At 26.1% G+C, this 27,881-nt stretch overlaps 2 protein-coding genes across 4 annotated transcripts in view; both read right to left on the reverse strand.

Annotated features, from left to right (window-relative positions):
* Window positions 1-9,811, reverse strand: part of LOC100204322 (otoferlin) — an 81,530-nt gene extending 71,719 nt beyond the window's left edge. The window contains exons 1-3 of the mRNA XM_065809937.1: window positions 9,377-9,811; window positions 2,076-2,131; window positions 1,391-1,479 (exon numbers count right to left, since the gene is read on the reverse strand). Coding sequence (XP_065666009.1) covers window positions 1,391-1,479; window positions 2,076-2,131; window positions 9,377-9,455 — 224 coding nt within the window. The 5' untranslated portion in view covers window positions 9,456-9,811. The remainder of the gene's footprint in view (window positions 1-1,390; window positions 1,480-2,075; window positions 2,132-9,376) is intronic.
* Window positions 9,812-10,421: 610 nt separating this feature from the next.
* The window catches only part of LOC100209856 (116 kDa U5 small nuclear ribonucleoprotein component), a 46,292-nt gene continuing 28,832 nt past the window's right edge, over window positions 10,422-27,881 (reverse strand). For all 3 annotated transcript variants that reach the window (XM_065809938.1, XM_065809940.1, XM_065809939.1), the window contains exons 14-24: window positions 22,956-23,330; window positions 22,639-22,873; window positions 22,264-22,354; window positions 17,627-17,713; window positions 17,355-17,481; window positions 16,509-16,596; window positions 14,425-14,543; window positions 14,235-14,329; window positions 11,643-11,796; window positions 11,414-11,521; window positions 10,422-10,718 (exon numbers count right to left, since the gene is read on the reverse strand). In XM_065809938.1, coding sequence (XP_065666010.1) covers window positions 10,623-10,718; window positions 11,414-11,521; window positions 11,643-11,796; window positions 14,235-14,329; window positions 14,425-14,543; window positions 16,509-16,596; window positions 17,355-17,481; window positions 17,627-17,713; window positions 22,264-22,354; window positions 22,639-22,873; window positions 22,956-23,330 — 1,575 coding nt within the window. In that variant the 3' untranslated portion in view covers window positions 10,422-10,622. The remainder of the gene's footprint in view (window positions 10,719-11,413; window positions 11,522-11,642; window positions 11,797-14,234; window positions 14,330-14,424; window positions 14,544-16,508; window positions 16,597-17,354; window positions 17,482-17,626; window positions 17,714-22,263; window positions 22,355-22,638; window positions 22,874-22,955; window positions 23,331-27,881) is intronic.

Below are 27,881 nucleotides of genomic sequence, written 5' to 3' on the forward strand. Positions count from 1 at the left end.
GTAAACATCTGGACTTTATCAGTTTGTCTGGTATTTTGTGGCTCTGCACTGTATTAATTCAATAGTTTGTTCATGCTTTACCAAGTGAGGGTTCCAAGCTGGAATTGCAAACTTGAGTTTGCAATTCCAGCTTGGAAACGGATGTAGGTGGAGTAGAGTTGTTTCCATAAAGAAGCACCACAAGATTTGAAAGTGTGTTTTAAGATGCCTAGCATTTGATTTGCTTAACATGAGGCAATGATGGATTGGGTTTCTACTTTAAGATCATTGGTAATTTGAATTCCCAAGTCACGCTCAAAGGTGGTTGCTTCCAATGTAGTTTGAGTCGTTATTAAACAAGGGCCTAATTCCTCCATTGAGTACTTGAATAGAGTTAGTTATTTTTGGCCAAAGTGCATGACTTTGCGTTTCTTTGCGTTTAGCTCCATGAGCCAAGATTTAGTCCAATGAACAATTTAACTAATATGTGATTGGAGTTAAAGTTGAGCAGCAAGTGAATTGACAATGCTTAGGATTTTAGTTTCATCAGTGTAAATCTTACAACTGTTTTCTTTGCTTATTACATCCAGCAGATTATTGAAGAAAATGACAAATAAAATTGGACCCAAGACTGATTTTTGCAGAACGCCAGAGTATCCAAGGATATGCTATTGAGGATATGCTATTGAGGATTGTGTCATACTGAAATAAGAAGCTGCTAGGGGCTTCAGTACATACATAAATTGGGAGACTAAATATGGAGAATATGCAAGGAGAAAAATAGTAATTGGGAGACTAAATAGGAGAACATGCAAGGAAACATGCAAACTTTTAACAAAAAATTTGTTTTTATTATTCATCATTTTTAAATTCTTTTTCTAAAAAAACTGTGAAAAAAAATTAGCAAAAAAAGTTACCAAATATTAAATATTATAATGTATACATATATATATATATATATATATATATATATATATATATATATATATATATATATATATATATATATATATATATATATATATATATATATATATATATATATGTATATATATATATATATACATAATGTATATATATGTAATGTATATATATATATATATATATATATATATATATATATATATATACATAATGTATATATATGTAATGTATATATATATATATATATATATATATATATATATATATATATATATATATATATATATATATATATATATATATATATACGTAATGTGTGTGTATATATATTATATATATATATATATATATATATATATATATATATATATATATATATATATATATGTATGTATATATATATATATATATATATATATATATATATATATATATATATATATATAAATATATAAGTTTTTTTATACTATAACTTTATATAAGTTACCTATTACTGAATATTTTGTTGTGATTAAGCACACTAATTTCAATAAATTCACTTGGTGAGAGAGAACACTCAAGTTGCCAGTCAAATTCCTAAAGATAAAATTTCAATTTTACTTTACTTAACATTATTAATTATACAATATTATACAAGCATCATCATCAAATGTTGCAAAAATTGAGTCTTAAATATTTTTACTATATATATATATATATAGTTATAAAGTATAATATATATTAAACTTTTAGTATTAAATTTAAAAAATTGAAATTTATAAATAATTTTCCTTTTTTTTTCCTTTTTTTTTTTTTCCTTAGATTTTTGATTTCTTTCTGGTTCATTCTGAAAACTTAGCACTATAAACCACAAATTTTGAATTAAAAGATATTAAAATAACTTTCTAAAAATTATCAAGAAACATTTAATAATAATCATGTTTTTTAAGTCTGTTAATTGTTTTGGCAGCAAAGTTCAAATTTCCGTAATTGCTAGGCAAAATAAACAATTCAAATCCATCTTATTTTTATAGTTATAAGTTAAAATAATAGGAAAATTTTTAAATTCCCTTCAAGAACAATAAAAAAATAATTTTAGCATCAAAACTAATTCAAACTATTTTTAAAAAATTTGGAATTGCGCTATAACAATTGTCTAAATACTTTTAGGTTTATAAAAACTTGAAATTTACTTCATCCCAATCAGCATCTGAACAATCTTCATAAACTTGTGTTTGATATGTAATATCTAAAAAAAAAAGTTTTTTACAAATACATACATCTACATAAAAGTATATATGCATATATATATATATATATATATATATATATATATATATATATATATATATATATATATATATATATATAAATACAAAGGCATGTGTGTGTGTGTATATATATATATATATATATATATATATATATATATATATATATATATATATATATATATATATATATATATATATGTCAAATAAGGATAATTTGCAAAAAACTGTGATAGTTGGAGCCTGGGAACAATTATCACAGTTTTTTGCAAATCATCCTCCCTGGCCCAAACATGAGAGCAAGGAGTTGACAAAAAAATTTTTTAACTATTCTTAACTAGGCTTATATTCATCAATAAATTAAAAGTTTTATAGTATAATCTATCAGCGTTCAAAAATGATGACCTTACAAAGTTTTAAGCCCCTCAATTTAAAGGGGTTACAAATTTTATATAGCCATAATTTTTGATTGCTGAGAGATTATACTATGAAACTTAAAATTTATCAATGAATGTCTAGTTAAGAGTAGTAAAAAAAATATTTTATCCTTTTGTTTCATTCAGTTTGATTAAACTTTTTCTGAATAATCTTTTATAATATTTAAATCCCTTTGAATTAATTAGGCCCCCTTAATTATATATACTGCTGATAGGATTTTGGTGTCGCCTGCATATATTTTTAGTGTTTCTAATTTTCAATGGTGGAGTTATAAGAAATAAAATTTTTTCATTTCATTTCTTATATTTTCTTTAAATACTTTGCGTGCTATTGATGCTATTGGTACAGGTCTGTATTTCAATGCATTTATCTTACATCCCTTTTTTGAAAATTGGTGTCACATTTGCTAAGTACATAATTAGATGATTTAAAGATTAAAGTAAGTGGTAATGCTATACCTTATTATGTACTTAGCATTTCAAGATAATTCAGAATATCTTTGAAATCAATAAAAATGTTGTTTATATCTAATACGTGACTCATTAGTTTATCTGCTATTACTGGCATTGGGCTACTTTCGTTTATAAAGTTCTCATTTTGATTATTTGTTACAGTACCATTATTATTTCAAATGTTTTTTTTTCACTGCATATTTTAATAATTCTACTACAACTTTGTTTTCTCTCATCAATATTAAATAAAAATAGATTTTAATCACATAAAAATTTGATAAAATAAATTAAGGGATCTTAAGACATAAAAATCAGCCAATAGCCATATGAGAATATGCTGTAAAATACTAGATAAAAAAGGGGAGCTGGAAACCTAATAAAGACGCAACAAAATAATGATTGTAATAAAGTTAAAAAAACTGTTAAAAAAATTAAAGGAAAACTCAAAATGAATGTTGATAAAAGTATATTATATACTATATAGCAGCAGGAAGAAGAGAACTGCTTTAAGTGAATTTGCGCCACACCAAATTAAATTTTAACACAGTATTTAAAATCGTTTTAGAATCTGCTGTTTTTAAAAAACTCCATTTATCCCATCAGTTTACACTTCTATCATCTGGGAATCATAACAAGAAGAAAAAACTGACAACATTTAACTCAGTTTTGATTTCATTCAGAAAAGAAAGCTTTAAAACAAACTAGAAATGATAAAAAACTAGAAATGATAAAAATGTATACAAAATTATTTATTTTAAAACTTATTTGTATTTATTTAAAAAATACAAGTTTTTTATATTCAATTTTTTTTTTTTTTTAATACTATTTTTATATTTCAAATAAATTTTCTTAGATAGTTAAACAATTTTAATAAATTGTTTAAACTTTAAACAAAATTGTTGTAACTTTTAATGAACGTTAACATAGTATTTAAAAGAAACAATTAGACATAGTATTTAAAAGAAGACAATTAGCTTGGCATAAAAACAATTAGCATGGCAATTTTAACTTTTAATATCAATGCAATGAAATACAAATTATAAGTGAGTATAACTTTTATTTAATTATACGTTGATTTTCGGGGCTAATTTTCTTTTACATTATATACCCATTTTTCCACATTATTCCCATTGCGCATTTAAAAAGCAATTTTTAATAATCCGGCAATTCTAGGAAATAAGGGAAAGTTGCGTTTTTTATGGTTTGACGAGACTTATAATGGTCGAAAAAAGCTTAGTTTTACAATATATACTATTTAACTATTCCGCTAAAAAATTACTGATTACAAAAGCAATATTAAAAGATTAATAAAAACAAATTACAAAAGCCGTAATCATAAAACATTTTAAAGGAGTAGTTGCTTTATTACCGCAATTTCAAAGCATCAAGTTAGAGTTAGAGGTGGTAGAATTTACCACCCCTAATTCTAACTAACTTTTCTACCACTGGTAGATAAATCAGTATTTCAAATTATTCGATTAGCTATTAATTTAAAATTTAAATCATAGTTTAAATGATAGTTGCTAAGAAAAGTAAATATGATTTCTTATGACTTTATTTCTCTTTTTTCATCAGATATGATCTTAAAAAAGCATAGTTTATGAACAGCTTTTATAACATTAATAATTATCAACAATACCAACTGCTCTTTCTGAATGCATTGAACCATTTAATCTAATCAATCAGAGACCATAATAAAATTTATCTGAACAATGTACATTAAGACACACCGAGTTCCACCTGAAGTCAGGGGCTGATCCAGCATTTTTTGGTCTTCAAGATAGCTAACTTCCAGACATAGAGCTAACTCCAAACATTTATAGCAGTAGGAAGCAATATATGGCTGTATATTTTTTTTGTCGTTTCTGAAAAATGTTTGTGTTCTAAATAATATATATAAGAAACTTCAAGTCGATGAATGGAATTTAAGTTCAATGGAACAATGTTTGCACTTGTATAATGATTTCGCTTTACGTTCCAATAAAAAATGCTTCCAAACATCGAAACGTCTTTGTCCAGATGACATTATAAATTGTGGTCACGAAAATTTTTCATATAAGTTTTTTTTATTATTATTAATTTATTTCACGTTTTTTAAAATTACAAAAAAGAAACTACAGTAATACAAAACCTGGCGGGAGCAAGATAAAAACAAACTGTTTTATCACCGAGCCCCGTTACATTTGTGGTTTTTTAAACGTTTGAAAAAATTAAATGCTTAATAAATAAAGTTGCTAATTAACACAAAATAAAATGCTTCAGCAAATAATTTCTTTGTTAAATAATTTAAAAAATAAAATATAAACTTACATGCAACAAAAGAGAGATAACTATAAAAGTTAAAAATCCATAAGAAAAATTGAGTTTCATTTATTTTTATAACTAATGAAGTATTTATTGACTGTCTTTCAATATAAACAAGTAAAATTAAAAAAAAATGTTAAATACATGTAATGATAATTATTTAAATAATTATTTACCTTAAACTTTAATTAATTTAAATTATAATTATTTACCTTAAACCGTTTGAACAATCTTCAAAAAAGGTATTTGAAAAACTAATATGTATGTTATTTTTTCAAATATTTTTTTCGAAGATATATATTTTCAATATACTGAAGTCGATGTAAAGTAAATTCCGTCTCGATTCAGCCCTATAATTCTCCAATGTGCAGACTACAGAGTTGTTAACAAGGCCAAAAGTAGCAAGGCCAAGGCCACATGTTACAAGGCCAATGCCAAGACCAAGGCCAAAAATTACAAGACCAAGAGTTTTGAATTCAAGGCCAAAAATAAGAGTTTCAAGGCCAAGGCCTACGCAAACATTTTCAAGACCAAAGACTTAAACTTTTGCCTTACATTAAGGCCAATTATTAACAAAACTGTAGGTAACAATTGCTGTGATAACAAAACCACATGTTGTTAAAATAAACCAAGGTTATGCGCAGAATTCAACGAAGTCAATAAGAAAATATACTTGTAGATATATATGAAAGGCGAAAACAATAATACATAAAAATAAAGAATTAAATAAATACTACATAAAAATAAAGAATAAAAATTTTTATTTCTTTAATCTTATGTATGTTTTTGTGAAGGCCAAGGCCAAAACAATCAAGGCCAAGGCCAAAATTTTCAAGGTCAAGACCAAGGCCAAGGTCAACAGTTTCAAGGCCAAGACCAAGGCCTTAATTTTTTGCCTTAAGGCAAGGCCGAGGTCAAGGCTAAGGTCAAGTCCAAGGACTAACAACACTGGCAGACAAACAACAAAGTTTTATTGTTTAATTAAAATATGAAAAAAAGGTCTAGAATATTGAATTTGGTCAGAACATGTCTTGGGATTGTTGGCAACAAAGTTATTCTCTGAAAATTTGGTTGGATATTTATGAAAAACTTCATAAAAGTAAGTTTGAAATGCTACTGGCGATAAGCTTAGCTTTACTATAAGCATTTATGTTTGTACATAGCAAGTTTTTGTTTACTATAATTTTTTTGTTATTGTTGTTGTTTAGTGTAATTAGTATTTCTGCAGGCAATGTTACCTAAAGGAAGAATAAAAATTATGCATTACTAAAAAAAGGTTTTGTTCAACTCAATATGAAAATTTAAAAATATTTTTTAATCTAAAATTACTTTTAATAAAATTCCAATTAATTTCCTTTTAATTATTATTTTATTGGGAAATTTAAGAGGGGTATCATTGGCTTGACTAGAATTATTAAATAAGATAAACTTGGTTTTTTTTCTAGAATCAATGAAAGTCTGTTACTTTTAAATAACCTCTTTATTTCATCTAGTTATTAGTTAAACATATGTAAAAAAAAACGTTAATTTTTGAGAATAAAATAGATTAGAGTCATCTGCAAATAAAATAGTGTTTAGTGTTTTTATGTTAAATATAAGTCATTTATGTAAGGCAAAATCCTAAAAGAATAATTCTAAAATAGAACCTTGAAGTACCCCAAAAATCTAAATTGGTTCTTTTTAGTCAAGCGTTCTACAAACCATAATAAGTTTTAGTTATATCAACAAAAATCCCTATTAGATAACAATCACTCTTAAATGCATTTGATAAATGTTAAACCTTTTCTATCATTCTCTCATTTATGTTAATGAACTCTTCATAAAGCCTCAAATTTAATGTTGGTGTTTATGCAATTTTTTTGTCTAGTAATAGTAAATATATCATGACACTTGTTCACGACATAAACATGTAATTAAAGTTTCAAAATGTTTTAGTTAAATGTTAAACAATGTAATGTGTTTATTTATGGAGATTTCACGTTTTAAAGTTATTTCGAAACTTTGGGCATCAATTTTTAAAATTTTGGAATAACCTACAAAGCAAAAAGTTTTGTAAATAGACATCCATCAATTCAATTTTATTACTCGCTTATCATCTGCAATATAAACTATGCATATGTTTCATGAAGTAGTGATAAGGAAATTAGGCCCTTGTTGTTGACAACAGAAGTTGTCAATAGTAAGGGTCCAGTTTCACTAGTAATTATGTATATTTAGATTAAAATAAATTAACTATTAGTTATAAAACAATCAAATACTTATAATAATGTTTAAAAGAGTTCTTTTTAAACAAAAAAAATATTTTTTTCCACGAAGAAGATTCACCCCAAATAAGAACTTACTTTCATTACTTTCATTACAAATAAGAACTTTTGTTAGAAAAAATTTTTAAAAAACGTATGAGCAAACTTTTCTTGCACCAGAGACTAAAAGTAAGTCGAACTTATTTAGGTCATTATGTTTATGGTGAAGTTAAACAAGGTTTTTGAAAAAAAACTTTTTAAGCAACTATAAATGAATGAACAAGTTAAATAATTTAATATTTATAGTAACTATGTACATATTATTTGACTATGAATATTTCGTATCTATAGTGATATTTTTATAGCTTTCTATTCACTCACTGACGAGTCCGCATTTTTTGATTTTTTTTTTTTTTTTGTGGAGGCTAAAACTTCACAGCGCTTTTTGAAGCAATTCTTTTGATCGTACAGCCCTGAAATTTTACAAATAATCTTTTGCCGACTAACAATAGCTATATTTGTTACATTTGATTCAATAAGTATTTTAGATTTACGATGCCCCACCTCCCCGTTGGTTAGATCTGGAACTCCGAAAAAAATATCGGAAACCGAGAGGGCATCAAAAAGTGTTAAGTATCAATATAAATTTAATTAAAAATTTTACAAATATTTCACTTGTTAATTTCAGACAAATAAAAATGCGTCCAAAAAAGAACAAATACATCAACCGAGAAGAAGACCCAACCAACATTTAAATTAATAAAAAAAATATGCTCCAAATATTTTTGTAAATTATTTTTATATACAGAATTCAAAATAAATTTATATTGAATATTAATCATAATCAATAAGTGTAATAATTCAATTTTATCAAGACTAAAAAGTAGAAAATAAAATAAATAAAAAAAACTTTTTAAAAATAGCTTTCTATTCAATCGACTAAAAAGTAGAAAATAACTTTTTTCTGCTTCTGGTACTCGTGGAAATCATGTACTTAGTAATAATCACTTTTGTAAAGCCAATACTGGAAGACATTGAAGGCAATTCATGTACTTATGTAAACAAACAAACTCATCGAAGTAAAGGAATAGAAAGTTTGGCGCCTTTAGCTTTATGTACATTTAAAACGAATTTGTTTTTGAAAGCATCTGACTTAAAAGGCGATAAACTTTCTATTCCTTTACTTCGATGAGTTTGTTTGTTTACATAAGTACATGAATTGCCTTCAATGTCTTCCAGTATTGGCTTTACAAAAGTGATTATTACTAAGTACATGATTTCCACGAGTACCAGAAGCAGAAAAAAGTTATTTTCTACTTTTTAGTCGATTGAATAGAAAGCTATTTTTAAAAAGTTTTTTTATTTATTTTATTTACTTATAAGTAACTTTATGAGTTTCTTTTTACTTTATTAAATATACTTTAAGTATATTCTTTATATTTTTATTAAGTATATATATTCTTTAGAAATATTTAATAGCTTAATCACTTTATTAAATATACTTTAAGTATATATATTCTTTAGAAATATTTAATAGCTTAATCACTTTATTAAATATACTTCAAGTATATATATTCTTTAGCAATATTTAATAGCTTAATTACTTTATTAAATACTTCTATTTCTACTTTATCATCTTTAAAGAAAAAAATTTTTGATTTTTTAAAATACTTCGCTCTAACCATGTTTCCGTTTACAAGATTTTTTATGAAATAAAATCACCTTCCTTTTATTCAATTAATAAAGGACTAACATGTCAATCAGACAAATCTTAAATATTACTTACCCCTAAATGTAATTCTAGCAATTCGGTCATATCTCCCTCTAAGGTGAGTTGCACTTTTAATCAAAACTGACAAAGACATTTTAGGTTAAAAGTTTAGAAAAACGTTCACAGCACAAGTTAACTTTCACAACGTATTTTAACCCAAACAGAAGATACCATGTTTTAACAATAAACCTTATTAAGTTGCAGAAGATTAAAAAATTAAAAATATTTGTCTATAAATTTTACTCATAATATAAATCCGATATTTTTTTTTCAAGACTTCCAAGTATTTCAACATTTCACCTGTTTGCCACTATTTTTTGCTATTCGCGCACAGCAGATGGTTTATTTTTCCTTTCCGATTTTACTACTTTATAAAAACTGTTTACAAGATCTTTTAAAAGAACACGACAAAACTCGAATGTTAATACAAAGAGAGTTTCTTGTTTAAAACAAAAATACAACATAACTAAACAAGCTGATTACGAAAGAAGTATTCAAGCACCTTTACTTATAATTACAGTGACAGATCTAAGAGAGCGTGATAAAGGCATTGCCCTCTTTGAAATATTAATACTACCCAATATTTTGTTTTTGTTGAATATTAAGTATAATAAATAACAATCCATAAGGAATAAGATGACAAAGAATTTACACACACATATATCTATCTATCTATATATCTATAGCTAATTTTGTTTATATATATATATATATATATATATATATATATATATATATATATATATATATATATATAAACAAAATTAGCAAGAAATGTTTTTTGTAAATTATGGCATGACTGTTAATTGCATACTTTTTTTTGTTAAGCGGTAAAGTAAAATTGTATATGGCAAAATAATAAAATACGAGAAATCGTAAAATGAAAACTGATGCAAACGAAGAAAATCCTCTTTATATCGATATCAATTAGTAAGACACCACACGTGTTTAAATCAACATAAAAAAAGAAAACGTAAAATCAACATAAATAATTAAACGCAAACTTAAGTTGTTTTCAATTTAAATCATTTAAACACGCGTTAAAAAGAATAAACTCTAATTTTAAATTTACAGTCATTTATTCATAACATGTTTAGCGAAAATTATCTTTTAAGGTTACTCTAGTAGCTTTTATCTTTGATTTACAAGTGAAAACTTCATGGAGCTTGATACTCTTTCCAATGATTGTTTAGCTATTTTATTTCAACTCATGTTAATGAGAGCAAATATGTCACGAGAAAATACACGGTGTTTGAGTTTTTCACATAGGGTAGTTAAACATGACATCTTGGCGAGCTAATTCTAGCAACATAGGATCGTCGAAAAATTTATCGATGCTAACATCTTCACTTAGACCCTGTAACAAAAAAAAAGAATGAAAAAAAAACATACTATTGCGTAATATATACAATATTATACTTAAACATAATGCTTAAAAGTAATTTATTGATTTATTACATACAATGCAACAATTCAAAAAACTATACATTTGGAACTACGTGTAAACTTATCATTTTTGTTTTTCGTGTTAATTTTAAACAGGTCATAACTTTTAATCAGAAATAATTATTCTATTTTTTTACCAGAAAAAATATCATTAACACACAGAGAACGTTAGATCAAAATAAATAACGTTGATTCACAAAAAGCATCATTTGATCACATAATACATTTGATAACACAAAAACTTTTGTTAGGAAAAAAATTTATAAAAATCTTCAACTTGGTTTTTGAAATAAATTTTATGGGCAAGATGAGCTTAATATATACTTGCTTATAAATTTAACAATGAAAACAAAAGGTTTTTTGGTGTAAAATCAGTTTTCAAAACTGAAGCCGAGACTACTGGGTATTTATAAATAAAAAATGCAAGAATACAGTAAAAAAAAAGTCAAAAATATTATTTCGCTGTCAGAATTAAATTTGTTTTAAATATTTCCTTCAAGACATTGGCTACACATTGTGCATGTTACATTGTTACAAGTAGCAGAAACTAATAAAAATTCAATAAAAAATTTAAAGTATTTTAATATTCTACAAAGTATCTTTTACCTTTCTTCTTCTAGTTTTAATCATAAATTCTCTTGCTAAATGTGTTGCTGGTTGAGATTCTAAAGGTCTAATTACGATGGTTTTATCTAACGGATCTCCAGGAACTATCTAAAATAAAAAAAATAAAAAAGCAATGAATTTTTTTATATAAAAATTTCAGTTGCAAAACAATTTAGTTACTTAAAAAAATATTTAAACATATTGGTTCATTAATAACAACTAATAATACCTGCCAATGATGAAACACAGACAAACAAAACGCTTGCCCTTGGGTATGAGTTCGTAAATCAGTTTCAAAACCAAAAGAGTCTATTGCAGGAATAAACGCTTTAATAACGTATAAAGGTGAACCAGGAATTGGAGCATCTTGAGTAACATGGCCTCTAAAATAAATAAAAAAATGTAATTACTTTAATATTAATGTAAATTACTTATTCAACAAATAGTTATATTTAAAAAGATTGTTTAATTAAAAAGTGATAAATGAAGACCTATTTCATAATAGATTATAATAAATTACCAATATATATTTATATTTTTTCAATAACATTTTAATTAATTAGAAATTATTATACTTTTAAATAAAAAATCTGGAAAAGTAGGATGATTAATTATGTGGTCGTTGATCCATTTATGATAAGTGTAATATTGATCATTTTGAGATAAGTATGCAGTTTTGTTATATTTTGTTCGATCTTTCATTTAGTCAAACTATGATTGCTGTAGTTTTAAAAAAAATAATTTATTTTTATGAAAAAATAATTCATTTTCATTATTACGTGATTTATAGCGACAATTTAAATTTTCAAACTCTTCTCCTGCAAAATGTCATATTTGCACCTATCTATATATTGTCTAATGGCCACAGAATTGTATTCCATTATTTTGAAATTTTTTATCATTTGGAAAATTGGATTTTTTACCAATTTCAGAAGATTCTGTATAATAATTTCTTAGTATTTTCAACACGCTCCTTTTATGTAATTAATTTTTGCCCAAAATCGAACTGGCGGGACCCTAAAAATTATATATATATTTTTTTACTCAAACTTATTTTCATATAAATGGTTAATTTATAAATCGATTCGCGAGTTCTATTTCAAAAATTGATAATATGAAAAAATGATAAAAATATGAAACACCTTAATATAGATAATATTTTATAAATTGTTTCCGTAATTCCAGCACTTAAATAAAGATCCACTAATTACATACCTCACATTGAATCCACCTAACTAACAAGTGTATTAAAATAACATAGATCATCCTTGCCATATTTTAAAAATTCGGAAAAATGTTTCGATAAAATATCCGGAATTTATTTTCTCTTATTTTCTTATTAATTTCGATTTTAGCTAAGTTGTTTCTAACTTTTTTTGACACTTTTCATAACTTTTCTTTGAGTAATGAGTGGAAAAGCTTAAACAACAAATATATTACAAAAATATATATTTAAACTTAAATGTACTGAAAATGTTTTGGATATCCGGAAAAACTAAAAGTTGAAATATTTTTTCCGGATATTTCTGGAATTCCAGAAATATCTGGAAAAAGATAATCCCTGAAATAAATTATTATGGATTGTGTCATCACAGGTGTTTGTTCTTAAAACTTTCTCTTAACACCATAAAAAAAAAGCACCTAAAAAGTTTTATTTGTATGGTAATTCTGTAAAAATTGCTTTCCCTTCTTAAATGTGTGTAGATTTTTTTTTATACAACTTTTAGGATGTACAATTTAGTCTTAGTTCTTGGGAAAACATGGTACCAAATTCTTTTACAACTAGCCGTCAATCAAAATTTGTTAGTTGTATCAGATCAGAAACTTTTTGTTCAACTGTCAGAATAAAATTAGTAGCATAATTTGATCCGAAACAAATGACAGTTATTAAAACACTTAAGTTAATTTTATTAATATCAGCACTAGAGAGAAAATCACTCTGAAAATATGTTAAGTAGATTGCAAGATATATATTAAAAGTAGGGTGCATTGAAGTAACTAAAATGTCTGGGTTAAATAACAACATAAGTAATAGTAAAATAGTTTAATTTTACTATTACTTATGTTGCTTATTTATAAATATCTTCAATATTAATCATTTAAAGATCTCACAATATATTTGACAAATTGTACAAAAATGTACTGAAAAACTATATTAATTATATATTAATTTCTGTTTTCAGCAGGATATTTTTAAGTGTATTATCTGAAAGAAATGCTACTTTGTGTGTGTGATTTTCTAAATAAATCTACACCTTTTCGAATTTATTTATAGCCTATTTGTAATTTTGCTTAAGCTTTTGCTTAAGAATAAATTGGTGGTCTTGTTAGTATTTTTCAACAAATAGTTCATAATTTTCAACTTGATTTAAGTTATTTTTCGATTCTGATTCAAAAAGTTCTAAACTAATTTCATCATCATATATTTCTTTTCTGCACTTTTTCTTTTTCTTATAGAAAGTATCCATCACAGTTCGATGAATAACGTGATTGATTCATTTCAATCAGTGAGCTTGACTTTCAAGTCCAAATTTACACTTAACACTTGCACCATTAGTTATCTTTTTAAATAAATTTTTTTTTGATAGAAAAGAGCTGTTTGAAAAAAAACTTTTGCAAGAGCTGTACATATTTGGCCAAGGCCGAAGCTAGGGCCCCGGTCACTTCCTAACCTCTGCTACACCTCAGATACACCAAGTAATAATAAATTTATATATATATTATTACACACACAAATGTGGATGCTCACACACTGAGAGTAAAATACAACACTTCTCATTTCCTGTTTCAATTGGTTACTATAAAATAATTATTCACTAACCTCCTTCTAGCAAGAACAGTGTATATTGAGGAAACGCAATCTGCAGGAGCTTGCACTTCAACAAACATATATGGCTCCATTAAACGAGGAATAGCCTTAGACAAAAAGAAAAAAATTGTCACAATTTTAATTCTTTTAATTTTTTATCATTTTTCATACACAAGTAAATGCACTATTAATTATCACTTACAAGCAAAAATGCTGAGTATGCAACTCTTCTGGAAGTTGGAATAATTTGACCGCCAGATCTTTGAATAACATCGCTTCCAATAACAGCATCAAGAATTTTAAATTTTACATTACGAATTGCTAAACATGTTAAATATGAAGTCTTAAGTTTTACTGTTGCCATTGTAACAATTTAAATAAATTGCAACACCATTATTTTATTATTGCAAAATATATTGCAACATTAGTTCATTATTACCAGAAATCTTGAGTATTTTGTAGAGAATTATAAAATAAATACTAGATAAAGAAAAAAAAATCTTTTAAAGAGCTTTATAGAGATTCACTGAAATCTTTGATCACAATAAAAGACTATTTTTAGTTACATAACAGCGTGGAAAATAAGAAATCAAAGCCGAGCAGTCAATTTGACCGGCTAACACATGGAATTGATGGTCAATTGTTTTTTTTTTGGACGGTCAAAGTTTTCATTTTTTTCTTTGTTTAAATTTTTATCTAAGTAATAGTTCTTCATAATTGAAACTTAACACGCAAATAATTTTAAATAAAATCAATTTATTTTTTAATTTCAAACTTGCAAATAACTAATGTTCAAATTACCTGCTAATGCTAATTTATTTAAAAACAAATTTTATAAAATATTAAAAAATTTTCAACTGAATACTTAATACTAAAAGAAACTGTTTTATGAATACTATTGAAAAATGAAAATGTTGTCTGTCTCTTTCTATTTGCCTTCATTAGACGGGTTGCCTTCATTAAGACGGGTTGCCTTCATTAAGACGAGTTGACGTTTGATGTTTTTATTACAATTCAATAATAAAAAGGAAAAAAATTAGTAAATGCGCAATTAATAATTTAAATTTCATTTAAAAATAATTCATTTATTGCAATGCTTCTCGTTGGCAGCAAAAAGCTACAGAAAAAAAAATATGAAAAGATTAAATGAAAAAGAAAAAAAAAAGTACAGTTGGTAAAGAAAATCATCTCAGTTACATACAAAAATTTTAATAATAATTTTATATTTCTGATTTTAAATAAAATAAAATATTTTTTAATCTATGCTCATTTGAAAAACCGTAAAAATTAGTTATTAACAACTTTATTAACTCTCGTGTGTGATTTTTTTACTAACTTGATATTTAATACTAAGAAAACAATTGTTTTATGAAACACTACAACAAAAATTACTAATGTTACATGAAACAAGATTTTACTAAACATATATATTTTTAAGAATCTTGTTATAGAAAATTTTAAATTGATCTATAAATCATGCATTTATTTATTACATTTGCAGCAAAAACTTACGAGAAAATAAATAAAAAGATTTAAATAAATAAATAAATAGTGACTAAGTACATTAAAAAAAAAAAGTTCTCAGTTAAATACAGCAAATACATTAGTTATATAGGTAATTAATTAATATTATTATTAAAATTTTTATATTATTATAAAATAATACATTAAATATTTTTATTAAAACAATAATTAAATAAGAGCTTCAACCATTCATGAAAAAGAGGTTTTTAACCACCAGTAAAATTTAAGTAATTTGAATAGGTGAAGCAAAAGCAAAAAACAAAAACAAAAAAAGCTTACATCACACTGTCACACATCATGTAAAAGATATAGTTTACATCATAAGTTCATCAATGAAGCAAATTAAAGTAGCATGTCATAAACAATAAAACTATTTTTAACTCTTATTTAAAATTTAAATGATTTTATGAAAATTCAGTAACTGCATTTTCCAAATTACATCATGATTATTTGTAAAAACTTGTTTTTCAAAACTCTAATTTTTTTTTCTAACCGGTCTAATATGACAAGCATAAATTTTTTTTGGGAGGTCGTAATAGCAATTTTATTCACATTTTTAGTTTTGAATAGCTGTAATTTTCCACGCTGTATATTGTTATATGTTACATAATATTATAAGATGCTACATAATGATAAGATATGCTGCATATAGTTGTATGAACTTACTTTAGAAATGAAAGTTTATACAATAAAGAAGAAATACAGCTAAAAATGCAAATATATATTAAACGTTAAAAATATGTTTTCTCAAAGTTTACTTACGTTCATCACATAAAGGTCCTTCTCTTGTACCCCACTGAAACCCTTGAACTATGAAATCTTTGCAAGAGTTTAAAGAGAGTTTATCAACCTAAAAATAATATTACCTTAAAATTTAAAATAAAATTTTAAATTGTTATTATTCATATTTATTTAAAACCTTTAAACATAAATAACATATTTTAAATATAAATTACTACGCCATGTATTAATTTAACTGTATATAATAATAATAACAATAATAATAAAAATTAGATAAAAAAATAAAAAATAAAATTAAAAAAACTAATTATTCAATTAATGTCAGCAAATGCTGTGGTTTTCGTAATAAATAGAAACCAATAATGTATACACTATTAATTAAAATTTAAACAAGTTCTTTTAGGGAGGCATTTTACAAATTACTATTACTATTCATCTGTTTTTCTATTTATAAGTGTTAATAATATATTAAACTATTTATTAGTGTTAATAATATATTAAACTATTTATTAGTGTTAATAATATATTAAACTATTTATTAGTGTTAATAATATATTAAACTATTTATTAGTGTTAATAATATATTAAACTATTTATTAGTGTTAATAATATATTAAACTAATTAATATGACTTTTACAAGGCTATTTTATTCTTTTAAAAATTTTAAACTTAGTATTGATTTTACAACAACAAAAATTTTCCTAATAAATTCAGAAAAAGATGGTAAAAGAAAAAATAAAATTTCTTTGCCAATGATGGTAAAAAATGGTAATGCAAAAGATGGTAAAAAAAAAGAAAAAAAAAATTCTTTGCAAATTAAAAAAGTCCTCATTAAACTATACTGATGATCTGTTCTATATACATACTTCACTTGGAAGAGTATCATCAACCAGAATATTAGGGCCGAATGAGTCAGGTCCAAAAGCCCATATTGACCGTGCTGCCAACAAATCCCAATCATATTTTGTTTGAAAAAATTCGCCAAGACGTTTTCTAAATAAATTCATTTTGAAATAATAATAAATAAAAAATAATAATTCAAATAATTTACCTGAATAAAAGTTAAAAGAATTTTATTACAGAATTAAATACAAATTTTATTAAATTTATAAACTTTTTTTTAAAATTATTTACTTACTTATCCCATGATATTTGTACTTTTCCAGATTCGATATCTTCAGCCAATCCTTTTTCAAGTGGTTCAGCTATCATAGTAAGCTTGTTTCTGAAAGAAAAAAAGGTTTCTTGAAATAGTAAATATGTATTGGGTTAGGTACAAAGTAATAATCATTAAAAAAAATTAGGTTTCTGGAAGCTTTATGGAGTTTCCATAGTTTAAGTATATGTGGGGTGCGAATGAGTCTTTCAAGCCAATTAAAATTTCTTGACTACAACTCTTATATATGAAAAAATGATAATGTATCCTTTTTTCTCGATATAGCAAAGCATTATTTTCAATGCTTTTGTAAAAGCAACTTTAAAGTCAGATTTGGCAGATCAATGAAAATGGAATTCAGAGGATTAGAGTCAGATTTATAGGGTTTAAAGCAGCTTATAGAAAGCAATTCAAAATGATTGCAAGCTGCTCAAAAAGTAATTTTGAATGTGTTCATTCTACTACAGAATACTACTTACGCAAAATGAGAAATACATCCAAGCTTGATGTTTGATTAACACACAAACTAAACACTAGTCAACTAGGTCAATGAGTGGCATTTGCATGAGCTTCTTGTTTTTACACCACATATTTAACTGGCCTTTTATCAACAAAGTTAATAACAGAGTTAATGTCAAAGCTTTGCATTAAACCAATGTACAATATGTAAAAGAAAATTACAAACTTCAGATTTTAAATCGATAAACAAAACCTTTTTAAAAAGTCTATAAAAATTGAGTTTCATATCTTTTTTTTTAAACAACCAAAATTGTTGTTTCTGAATGCATTACTTACTATTGGCATATCCTTGACAACCATAACAAGATTATTATAATTCATAATAATTCAACCATCAAGTTTTTAAGATTAAAATTCATAAACAACTAAAGACAGACCTGTAGCTATCGGTAAGCACAACCTGCCAGTGTGCAGTTTGTATTTGCCAGTAGATTTTCCCATAATATAAAAAAATTCTATGCAGAATTTTATATTATAAAAGCAATAATAAACATAAGAAAAAAAAGTACTGTATCTCTATATCCTGCAAACTTAGTTTGATATTAAACATAGATGTGCAATCTGGTATAATGGAGTTATCCTACTTTAAGGTGCTCTTGGGATCCCCCATGGTTTTAATAGTTTTTTGCAACTTAAGGTGAAGCTCCTTTAAGTTAAAGAAAAGATGCATTTCTTAGAGTTAAGTTTATTTGTGTTTTAGCTCATTTGCTTAAAGTAATTAACATTTTAAATATTATCATTAAACAATTTAATCATTAACATTTATGATATTGTTAAACTTTCCTCTCTCTCTATACAGTGCTTGCCAAAAAGATCCGACCATTCTGTTTTTAGACAGAAACATAATACCACTTCAATTTAATGATAATATGATTAAACGCAACAAGCAACATTTACATAAGTCAATGTCACACTTTTGAAGAAACCAACAAGTAGTTCACATCAGAAAAGAGTTTCTAGCACCTCGAATGTCTTCCTCCGGTATTAAGGACAGCTTCTATTCTTCGAGGCATAGAGGCAACAAGAGAGTCACAGTAATCAGGCTTTATTTTTTAGGACCACACCTTCAGTATAGCCTCCTTCAAAGTTGTCACCGACATCGAGTTTGCTTTTGCCACTTCTGCTTTCAATTTAACCCAGCAATTTTTAATCGGGTTTAAATCCGGTGATGAGCCAGGCCACGGAGCAAGAACATTGATGGAATTCTCTTGACGATCTTTGCCTGATGACATGGCGCGCCGTCATGCACAAAGATGTCACAGTTGCGAGTTTTGAGCCAAATAGGAACATTTTCCTTTTTTATTTGCAAATAATTAACAGCTTTGATAGTTTCACCTGGCGGCATGAGATGGATTCCCGCTCAACCTCTGGCAGTAATTACTCCCCAAATTGTAATTGCAGGGCAATGTTTTACCACTGGAGCAACATAATAGGCATTGTAGCGTGTGTTTAGTGGCCGTCGAACATTCACTTTATGCATAGCAAATTGTTTCATCTGCGATTCGTCTGAGAATATGACACGGCCACGCATGCGATGGTATATATAACAATGGTACAACTGTTTTGATTGGCTGATAACTAGCCAATCACACATGCAAAGCGTGATGGTGAAATTCCAAAAAAAGTGCCTACACTACAATGTACATACTGTATACATAGATAAACAATGCGTGGTAGGATCTTTTCGGTCAGCACTGTATATATATACTTTTCTCTCTCTCTTTATATACTTTTTAATATGTTTAAATCATAATTTTAAATACAAAAACTAAAGCTCATAACATTTCTTTTGTATTTTTTATTTTCTCAATCACCCCTGCTACTGTTGCTAAAGCCATTTCTAAATTGAACTCTTCAAAAGCTTGTGGTCCAGATATTTCTGTCTTACAAAATTGTTTTTCAGAACTCTTTTCAAATCTCTCTAAAATGTTTAATAAGTGCTAGACCGAATACTGTTTTCCTACCTACTGGAAAATGACATTCCAATTTTAAAAAACTCTGACCTCCCTAACCATTGCCAGTCAGTCTTCTCTCATCTTAAATTTAATAACTTATTCTTAAACAACTTTAATAACTTTAAAACAACTTAAACTTAAACAACTCTTAAACAACCTTATTCTTAAACAGTCTTTCCCATCTTCATGCTTTCCAGACTCATGCAAAACTTTTTAATTCTTCTGTCGATCCTTGCTAATTAACAATATTTTTTGTTCACTAGTAACTTCAAAACTTATAGTGGTTGCTTGCAAACTTGTTAAGAGTGAGTTAGTTAAAAAAACATTTTTTTTATTTTATAAAATTTTTAGTCATGCTTTATTATAAATAACTTCAGACTTAGTCAGTTTAATTTAAGTTTAACCTATTTATTTAATTTATTACAATTTATTACATATAAACTCATAACTAATTATATAAAACTTGTAAATTTAACCTTGATATAAAACATTATTTCTTTATTTAATGAATTTTGCTGATAATAATTCTGATTTTGTTTAATTTTAGCAGAAAGCTCATAAAATGTTTAGTTTTTGGCAAAGTTGCATAAACTATCCATAACATGTCATATTTAATTTACAAATCATTATATTTTAAATCAACTTTTAAACTGCTCTGTGAAAGTGTACAACAACAACTTTGTAAAATGGAAAAGAGCACTTAAAACTATTTCAAACATTGTGACTTATTGATCTATTGTGTTTTATTTTGCTAGATTGTTTGTAATGTGATTTTGTTAGCAACAATAGAATAGTTATTCAATGCAGTAAGTAGATGCAACAGTAGTATTCAATGCAATAAATAGATGCAGCAGTAGAATAGCTATTCAATGCAATAAGTAGATACAACAGTAGAATAGTTGTTCAATGTAATAAGTAGATGCAACAGTAGAATAGCAATTCAATTCAATAAGTACATTTATTTAATAAACATTTTGTACTGCATTTTCCTTTTTTGGCCTACAGGCTATACTGGAGAGCCTACCTGAAGTTAAACTTTTAGTAATGAAGCCGATCAGAAATAAATAGTCAGATAAACACAAATCTGGTTTCCGCCATTTACCACCATTTAATTTAAATAGCTTTGACTCAAGAACTAAAAAAAACCTAAAAAACTTTTTCTATTAATTTTAAATTTTAAGGCTAAGAAAACAATTTGTTTTTAATATAAAAACTTGGAAATACTCAGCATCGCATGATTATTGGAATTTGGATATAATAGAAAATTGCAGTTTAGATGATCAGAAACAAAAATATAATCAAAAACAGCCATACTTGAAACTCTAATTTGTTTTCCTTGAAACTACTTAGATAATTCAGTAGATTTAACTTCCTTGATAACTAAGTTCAAGTGGGTAAGATTTTGATAAACATTTAGATGAGCCAAAAAGAATACATTTGGTTTTTTCCTCTATAATATATATATATATATATTTATATCCTCTCTATCTCTTCCCCCCCCCCTCACTCCTGCAAAAGATTTAATTAATTGAGATGATTTTGAGTGCAGAAGTTGCATCTTACGTGAATTCTTAAAATTTTGCACTATAGGTCTGACTAAAAATAATGCTCTAAGAGGCTGATCATTTGATTTGACAAATTTTTTTGATTAATCCCAGGCAGATGTCTTCAAGACTTTTTAAGGGTTGATTTGATCATGGGCGTTTGTTACAAATGATTGCTGCACATTTTTCTATGGTTGAAAGTTTTATGAATTAACAGCATCATCAGCATATTTAATGACATGCACTTTTGAAGATGCTTAAATTTCAAAATAGAAAAAAGGATACAATACAAAAAAATACAAAAATGGATCTTGATGTACAAATTACTTTGCTTTATGTGTACATAAGGGTTCCATAATTATATGTTTTTAATTTTTTATAGTTTGGCTTAATATTACTTTAATTTTAACACTAATAGCAATATGATATATAAAACAGATTAACACATTTCACTTGCATATTATTGCATAGACCAAATAATACAACTCACTTACATAGACCAAATAATACAACTCACTTGCATATTTTAAATTTCTTTTAACCTCAACAAGTTTAATTTAATCTGATTTTAAGAGTTAACAATATTTAGGAAAAAACTTACTTTTTGTTGGGTGATTCGGCAAAACATTTTAGAGACGAAGTTTCAACAACAGTTTCACAGAAAGTCACAACTGGGTCTGCAACTTTTATTTCTGTAATATTTTTTTACAAATTGCTTTAGAAATAAACATATACAAAACAATTGCATTTTAATTTTTAAATATTGTAACTATAATGCAACAAACCACTTTAGTATTGATTTTATAAGATTAGAACCAAATTTAAATACCTATGATAAACACAACAAAGAATTTCTTTAAGAACATAGAAAAAAAATTCTGTTTAAAACTTAAACATCAGTATTACAAAATAAGGAGATGTTGCATTATAGTAACAATATAGTATATTTGGTGGAAATAACTTGAATGTTCATTACCTATTTCAGAATACATCTTTCGTAGATCATGCAAAACACAATCTAGATACAATTCACCTGTGCCCAACAAAATATGTTCACCAGAATCCTCTACTTTGGTTGTTACAAGAGGATAACTTTTATTTACTTTTCTTAGACCATCCAACATTTTAGGGAGCTCTGAAGGATTTACAGGTTCAACAGCAATTTTAATAACAGAGTTTGTGTTGAACTTTAGTGGGCGAAAAATATACACCTAAAAAAAAACTTTTATAGCAAAGTCTGAGTTAAATTAAATTTAAAACTTGCAAAACAAATTTAAAATCTTAACTAGTTACCTCTTCAACACCATTAACCTGAGTGATTGTTGAAGTTTTTACTATTGGTTCATCTACACCTTCAATTAAAACCCAGTTACCAGCAGGAACTCGACTCACTTCAACTTTGTATCTGGCTTCACTAATCCAAAGACGCCCCACTACACTAATACGTGAATCCTCCTCATCTTCTAAAGTGTATCCTTCGCCAAGAACTCGGACATTTTGCCCAGCATGAAGGGTTCCACTAAAAATTCTACCAAATGCATAAAACTGTGTTCCATCTTCAGAAGGAAACAACTTTGTAGTATGAATCATTAGAGGACCTTCTGAATCACAGTCTATCATACTTTCAGCAATCTCTGAATCAAAAGGTCCAGTATATAAGTACTTTATCTAAAAAACACAAAAAATTCAAAATTGTAATTTGTAGATCTCTGGAAAACTAAAAGCTAAAAGCTAAAACTTCAAAATTGTATAAACAAGTGATTAAGAATATTAAGAATATATAAGAATTTCATGCTCTAGAAAATATGAAAAAGTTGGGCAGGCAGTACATATAAAAAAAATTTATTACAACAATTTTTCAAGTATTTTTTATTTTCCTGCATTTTTATGTTAACATATTTAAATAAATATTTTGACCTTGCTGTAATTTATTTTTTGACCTTACAGCAATTTATTTTTTGATTTTACTGCAATTTATTGGTAGCATTTTAAATAGCCGCTAATAAAGTATTATTACTTCAATGTTTTTATTTAATTTAATGTTTTTACATAAGTAAATAAATGTTCTAGTTTTTAGAATAAATGTTCTAGTTGCTACTTGAGAATATTTATTTGGAAGTAACATCAGGATTTGTTACCAGGATGTTTTTTGGTCATTTTAATGATACAGAAAATGTCACAGATGAAATAAATCTATTTTAATAACTCTTCATCAATTTTGTCTATCTATAACTATAAAGTGGCAGCTTTTTTGTTCAATTTTGTTTAAATGATTATCCCATATATCACTAAAAATTCATTATTTTTTTTTATTCAAGTAAAAAAGTTTAAAAACAATTTCTTTTCTCCTATTATAATTGTTACCTTCAGTAAACCATATTCCTTAACAAATTTGGTAACTCCTACTAGTTGTATTCAATTTCTGCAATAATATTATACACAAATAATAATATAGCATTCATTTTACACAACCTATCATGACAAAATGAATAATTCCAAAAAGAGACAATAAAACTATTAAACATATAACAATTTCATGGTTAATGTGTCAAAAACATGTTTTTACATCATGCATCAAAACTATGTAGTTTTTTGTCTGCCCTATAAAGTAAATAATTTGGATTTACACAATTTGCATATAAAGGTGTATACACACATAATATACACATACATAACATACAATCATGTCTTCTTAAAATCTGTGAAGATGGCCTCAATTTCTAATTTTTTCCAAGTCATTACAATAGTAGCTATAGGCTATCTCGTTGACTTAGAATAGAAGCTATAGACCTATCTTGTTGACTAACTCAACAGCCTTAGCTATTGATACTATTTATATTTGTATTTACATTTGATACTATTTATTCGGACTTTGTCTAGGCTTTTAATTCAGCACCTCATTGCTGACTGATTAAAAAATTAAAAGGGTATGGCATCACTGGTAGCTACTAAAGCGGTTTGAAGCATTTTTTAAAGATCTCTATCTTTAAAAAATGCTTATTAACAAGGTAAAATGAGTTTTTGAGTGAAGAGATTGTAAGCGGTTTTATTTAGAGTTCCACAAGGAAGGGTAATAGGGAATATTTTATTTGTAAAATTTATTCTAACCCTAAGCACAATAATTTATTCAACAGAATTTAACCTATTTAAATTATATTAACTATCTGTATAGTCACAGCAGACACGTTACTATTAAAACATTACTTTTTGGACATGTGTTGTGTTCACAGGTAATTCTAGTTTAGTCCTTATTTGACTTGCTGATTGTACACCAGATGATGCCAAATGCAAAATGAAAGAATGTTGCCTTCTGGTTATTTTTTTATTTCCATCCTTAGGGTGATTTTTGTTGTAGTTTTCACCTAAGTTTATAAAATTATTCACTGCATGATGAAACCTTTTGATTTTCTTTGCAATTTGCCAATTGGACGAACCCATATTTTTGAAAACAACAATTTGTGATTTTTCTTCCACGTGTAATTGTAATAATTAAATAACAAATATTAATTAAAAATTTCCATATAGAACAAAACTTCCATATATAGAAAAACAAGTCAAAATCTTACTCAAAATTCAATCAACACTTATTAAGTGTTCAAGACAAACTAATGGAACTATGAAACTTCGTCTGTATATGTACTGATTTTGAAAATATTTAAAAAAATTTAGTTTTAACTGTTTCAGAAACACATGAAATTGTTTGCACATGAATTTGTATTGCAAACAAATGCATTTGTTTGCAATAGGTCTAACAAAGATTTTTTGCGGTTAACATTATAAATACATTCTACATAAAATCTGTAATAACTACATAGAACTATGGAAAATTTGCTGAGTAAGTGCCGAAACATTTACCTTCACTACTTGATTAGTTTCTGATCTTAGTCAATGTTTAGTTTCTCCATATTCATCCTTAGGTTTCTCTGTTACCTTGGTTTGATCTATCTAATGATAGCCCTCGAAATCTTTTGTCTTCCTGCAGACAAATGTGCTTCTTAAGTAACTTCTTGGATTCAGACTGGCCTGGAATCTTTTATTCCCTATCGACAATTTCAAGTCAAGTCTCACTCTTCTTTATGGTTTTCTTCTCATTGTGCTGCTGTAATTTCCAATCATAACCATTACTTCCATATAAATCATCAAAACAATTCTCCAGATAACAGATGCGTTTTTACTATTGTTAGAAACAATTGTAAAAAGGTTTTGTCTAACCCCAAAGCCAACTATTCTCAGGTCACAAATTCTTGTATTTTATCTAAAAAATTAGGCTCCAGAGACTTCAGGAGAATCTTTAACAGTGTCTATAATAAGGGCAAATCTGTTATTTCATCTTTTTTGCATGGTTCAGATTTTGTTACCTCACCTAAAAACAAAGCTGAATTGTTTGTTAAGAACTTTTCATCAATCTCGTCTCTTGATTCTACTAATCACATCATAACTGATGTAGCCGACAAACAGATTGATCTATTACTTGACATTCGTATCACTCCAGCTTCTGTATCTAAAGTGATTTCCTGCTTAGAATCTTCTACGGCTTGTGTTCATATAATTCATATAATTTGCAATCTTTAAAGTCGTCTGTTAATTGTTATCTTACTTTATAAACTTTATCTCTTCTCTTCCAATGACTTCCAACTCTTATAGTGGTTGCTTGCAACCTTGTTGGTGAAAGATATGAAGATATTGAAAAAAATTTATAAACAAACTAAAGAAAAAATATTGATTGCACTTGAAAAGCTAGCCAAAAAACTACAGGTAAAAAGTTGGAAGGTAAAGGAATAATGGGTAAAAGTACAAGCATCAGCTCAGATGACTTTGTAAAAAAGAGATCAAAATATCTATTTGAAGTGCTTGGAATATATAAGACATTTATAAAAGAACATTGCTCAGACACACGGAGTACAGTAACCCGAATACTAGCAAGCACATAAAATTATTAATTCTATAAAAGTTGTGAATGACACAGCCAAAGGAGGGGTAAAACTTGTTTCAGATTACACAAATTCTTGCAAAAGATTGCAATAAGACTCTATTGCAATATATTTTAAAAACCATGAAAGAACACTGACGTCAAAATTCCAGTTATGCAAAAGACTCACAATTGTAAATGCATTAATGAAAACAAGTGAACAATCAACAAGTGAAAACAAGTGAATAATCTGAATAACATTGATTAAAATTATAAATAACACTAAATTTGAATAAAATAATTTAAACTTTGTATAAAAAAAATAAAATACATTAATTTTTATTTTTGTTGACCCTTAAATCTGATATCATATTCATTAGGCAATGTCTAGATATAAAAATATCTTAAAATTTTGCCGTTTGTTTTTTAGTTAAAAGGAATGCAACAAAGGGTTGAGACTCCAATATCAAAAACTTTAATTTTTATACATATATACATACATACATACATACACACACACACACAAACATACATACATAATAGATACATACATACATAATAGATACATACATACATACTAGATACATACATACATAATAGATACATACATACATACATACATAATAGACACATGCATACATACATACATACATACATGCACACATACAAGAAAACATACAAACAAACATACATACATACATATAATACATACATATATACATCTCAACAATAGAATGCTTATTAATAAATTTTCTTCATAACATAAAAAAAAATACTTATAACTTTTTAAATGTTGTTTGCTAATTACTTGTTTATTTTATATTGCTTATTCAAACATGCATTCTGTATAAATATAATATTAAATAAAATAACGAGACAACTATTTAAGTTAGATGTTTAGAACTATATTTTTTAATTGTAACTCAGTATACGAAACATATATTAACATGGTAAGTTAATGGAAATTTTTCTTAGTTATTGTTTTAACAGAATTTAATTAATGCCTTTATTTGTTTTTTACAATAAAAATAAACTGGAATATACGTTATTCTTATGATTTGTTTTAAATTCCACTTGTAATACAACTTGAACCATTTACATTAATTTAACAATAAATTTATTAAACTAACTAAACTTTAAAAAATTATAAAATTTATTATTATGTAGCCTAATGCCACCATTACTTTCTAAATCTAGCATACCATTACATCTCTTTTAACTTCTTAACATGTTATATAATAATTCACATCAGGTATAAATAAAGTAAATTAGGTAAAAAAAAAAAAAATTTGAATAATCAATTTTTTTAT

Source organism: Hydra vulgaris, chromosome 11 (genome assembly GCF_038396675.1).
Source record: "Hydra vulgaris chromosome 11, alternate assembly HydraT2T_AEP".
Taxonomy (NCBI): Eukaryota; Metazoa; Cnidaria; class Hydrozoa; order Anthoathecata; family Hydridae; genus Hydra; species Hydra vulgaris.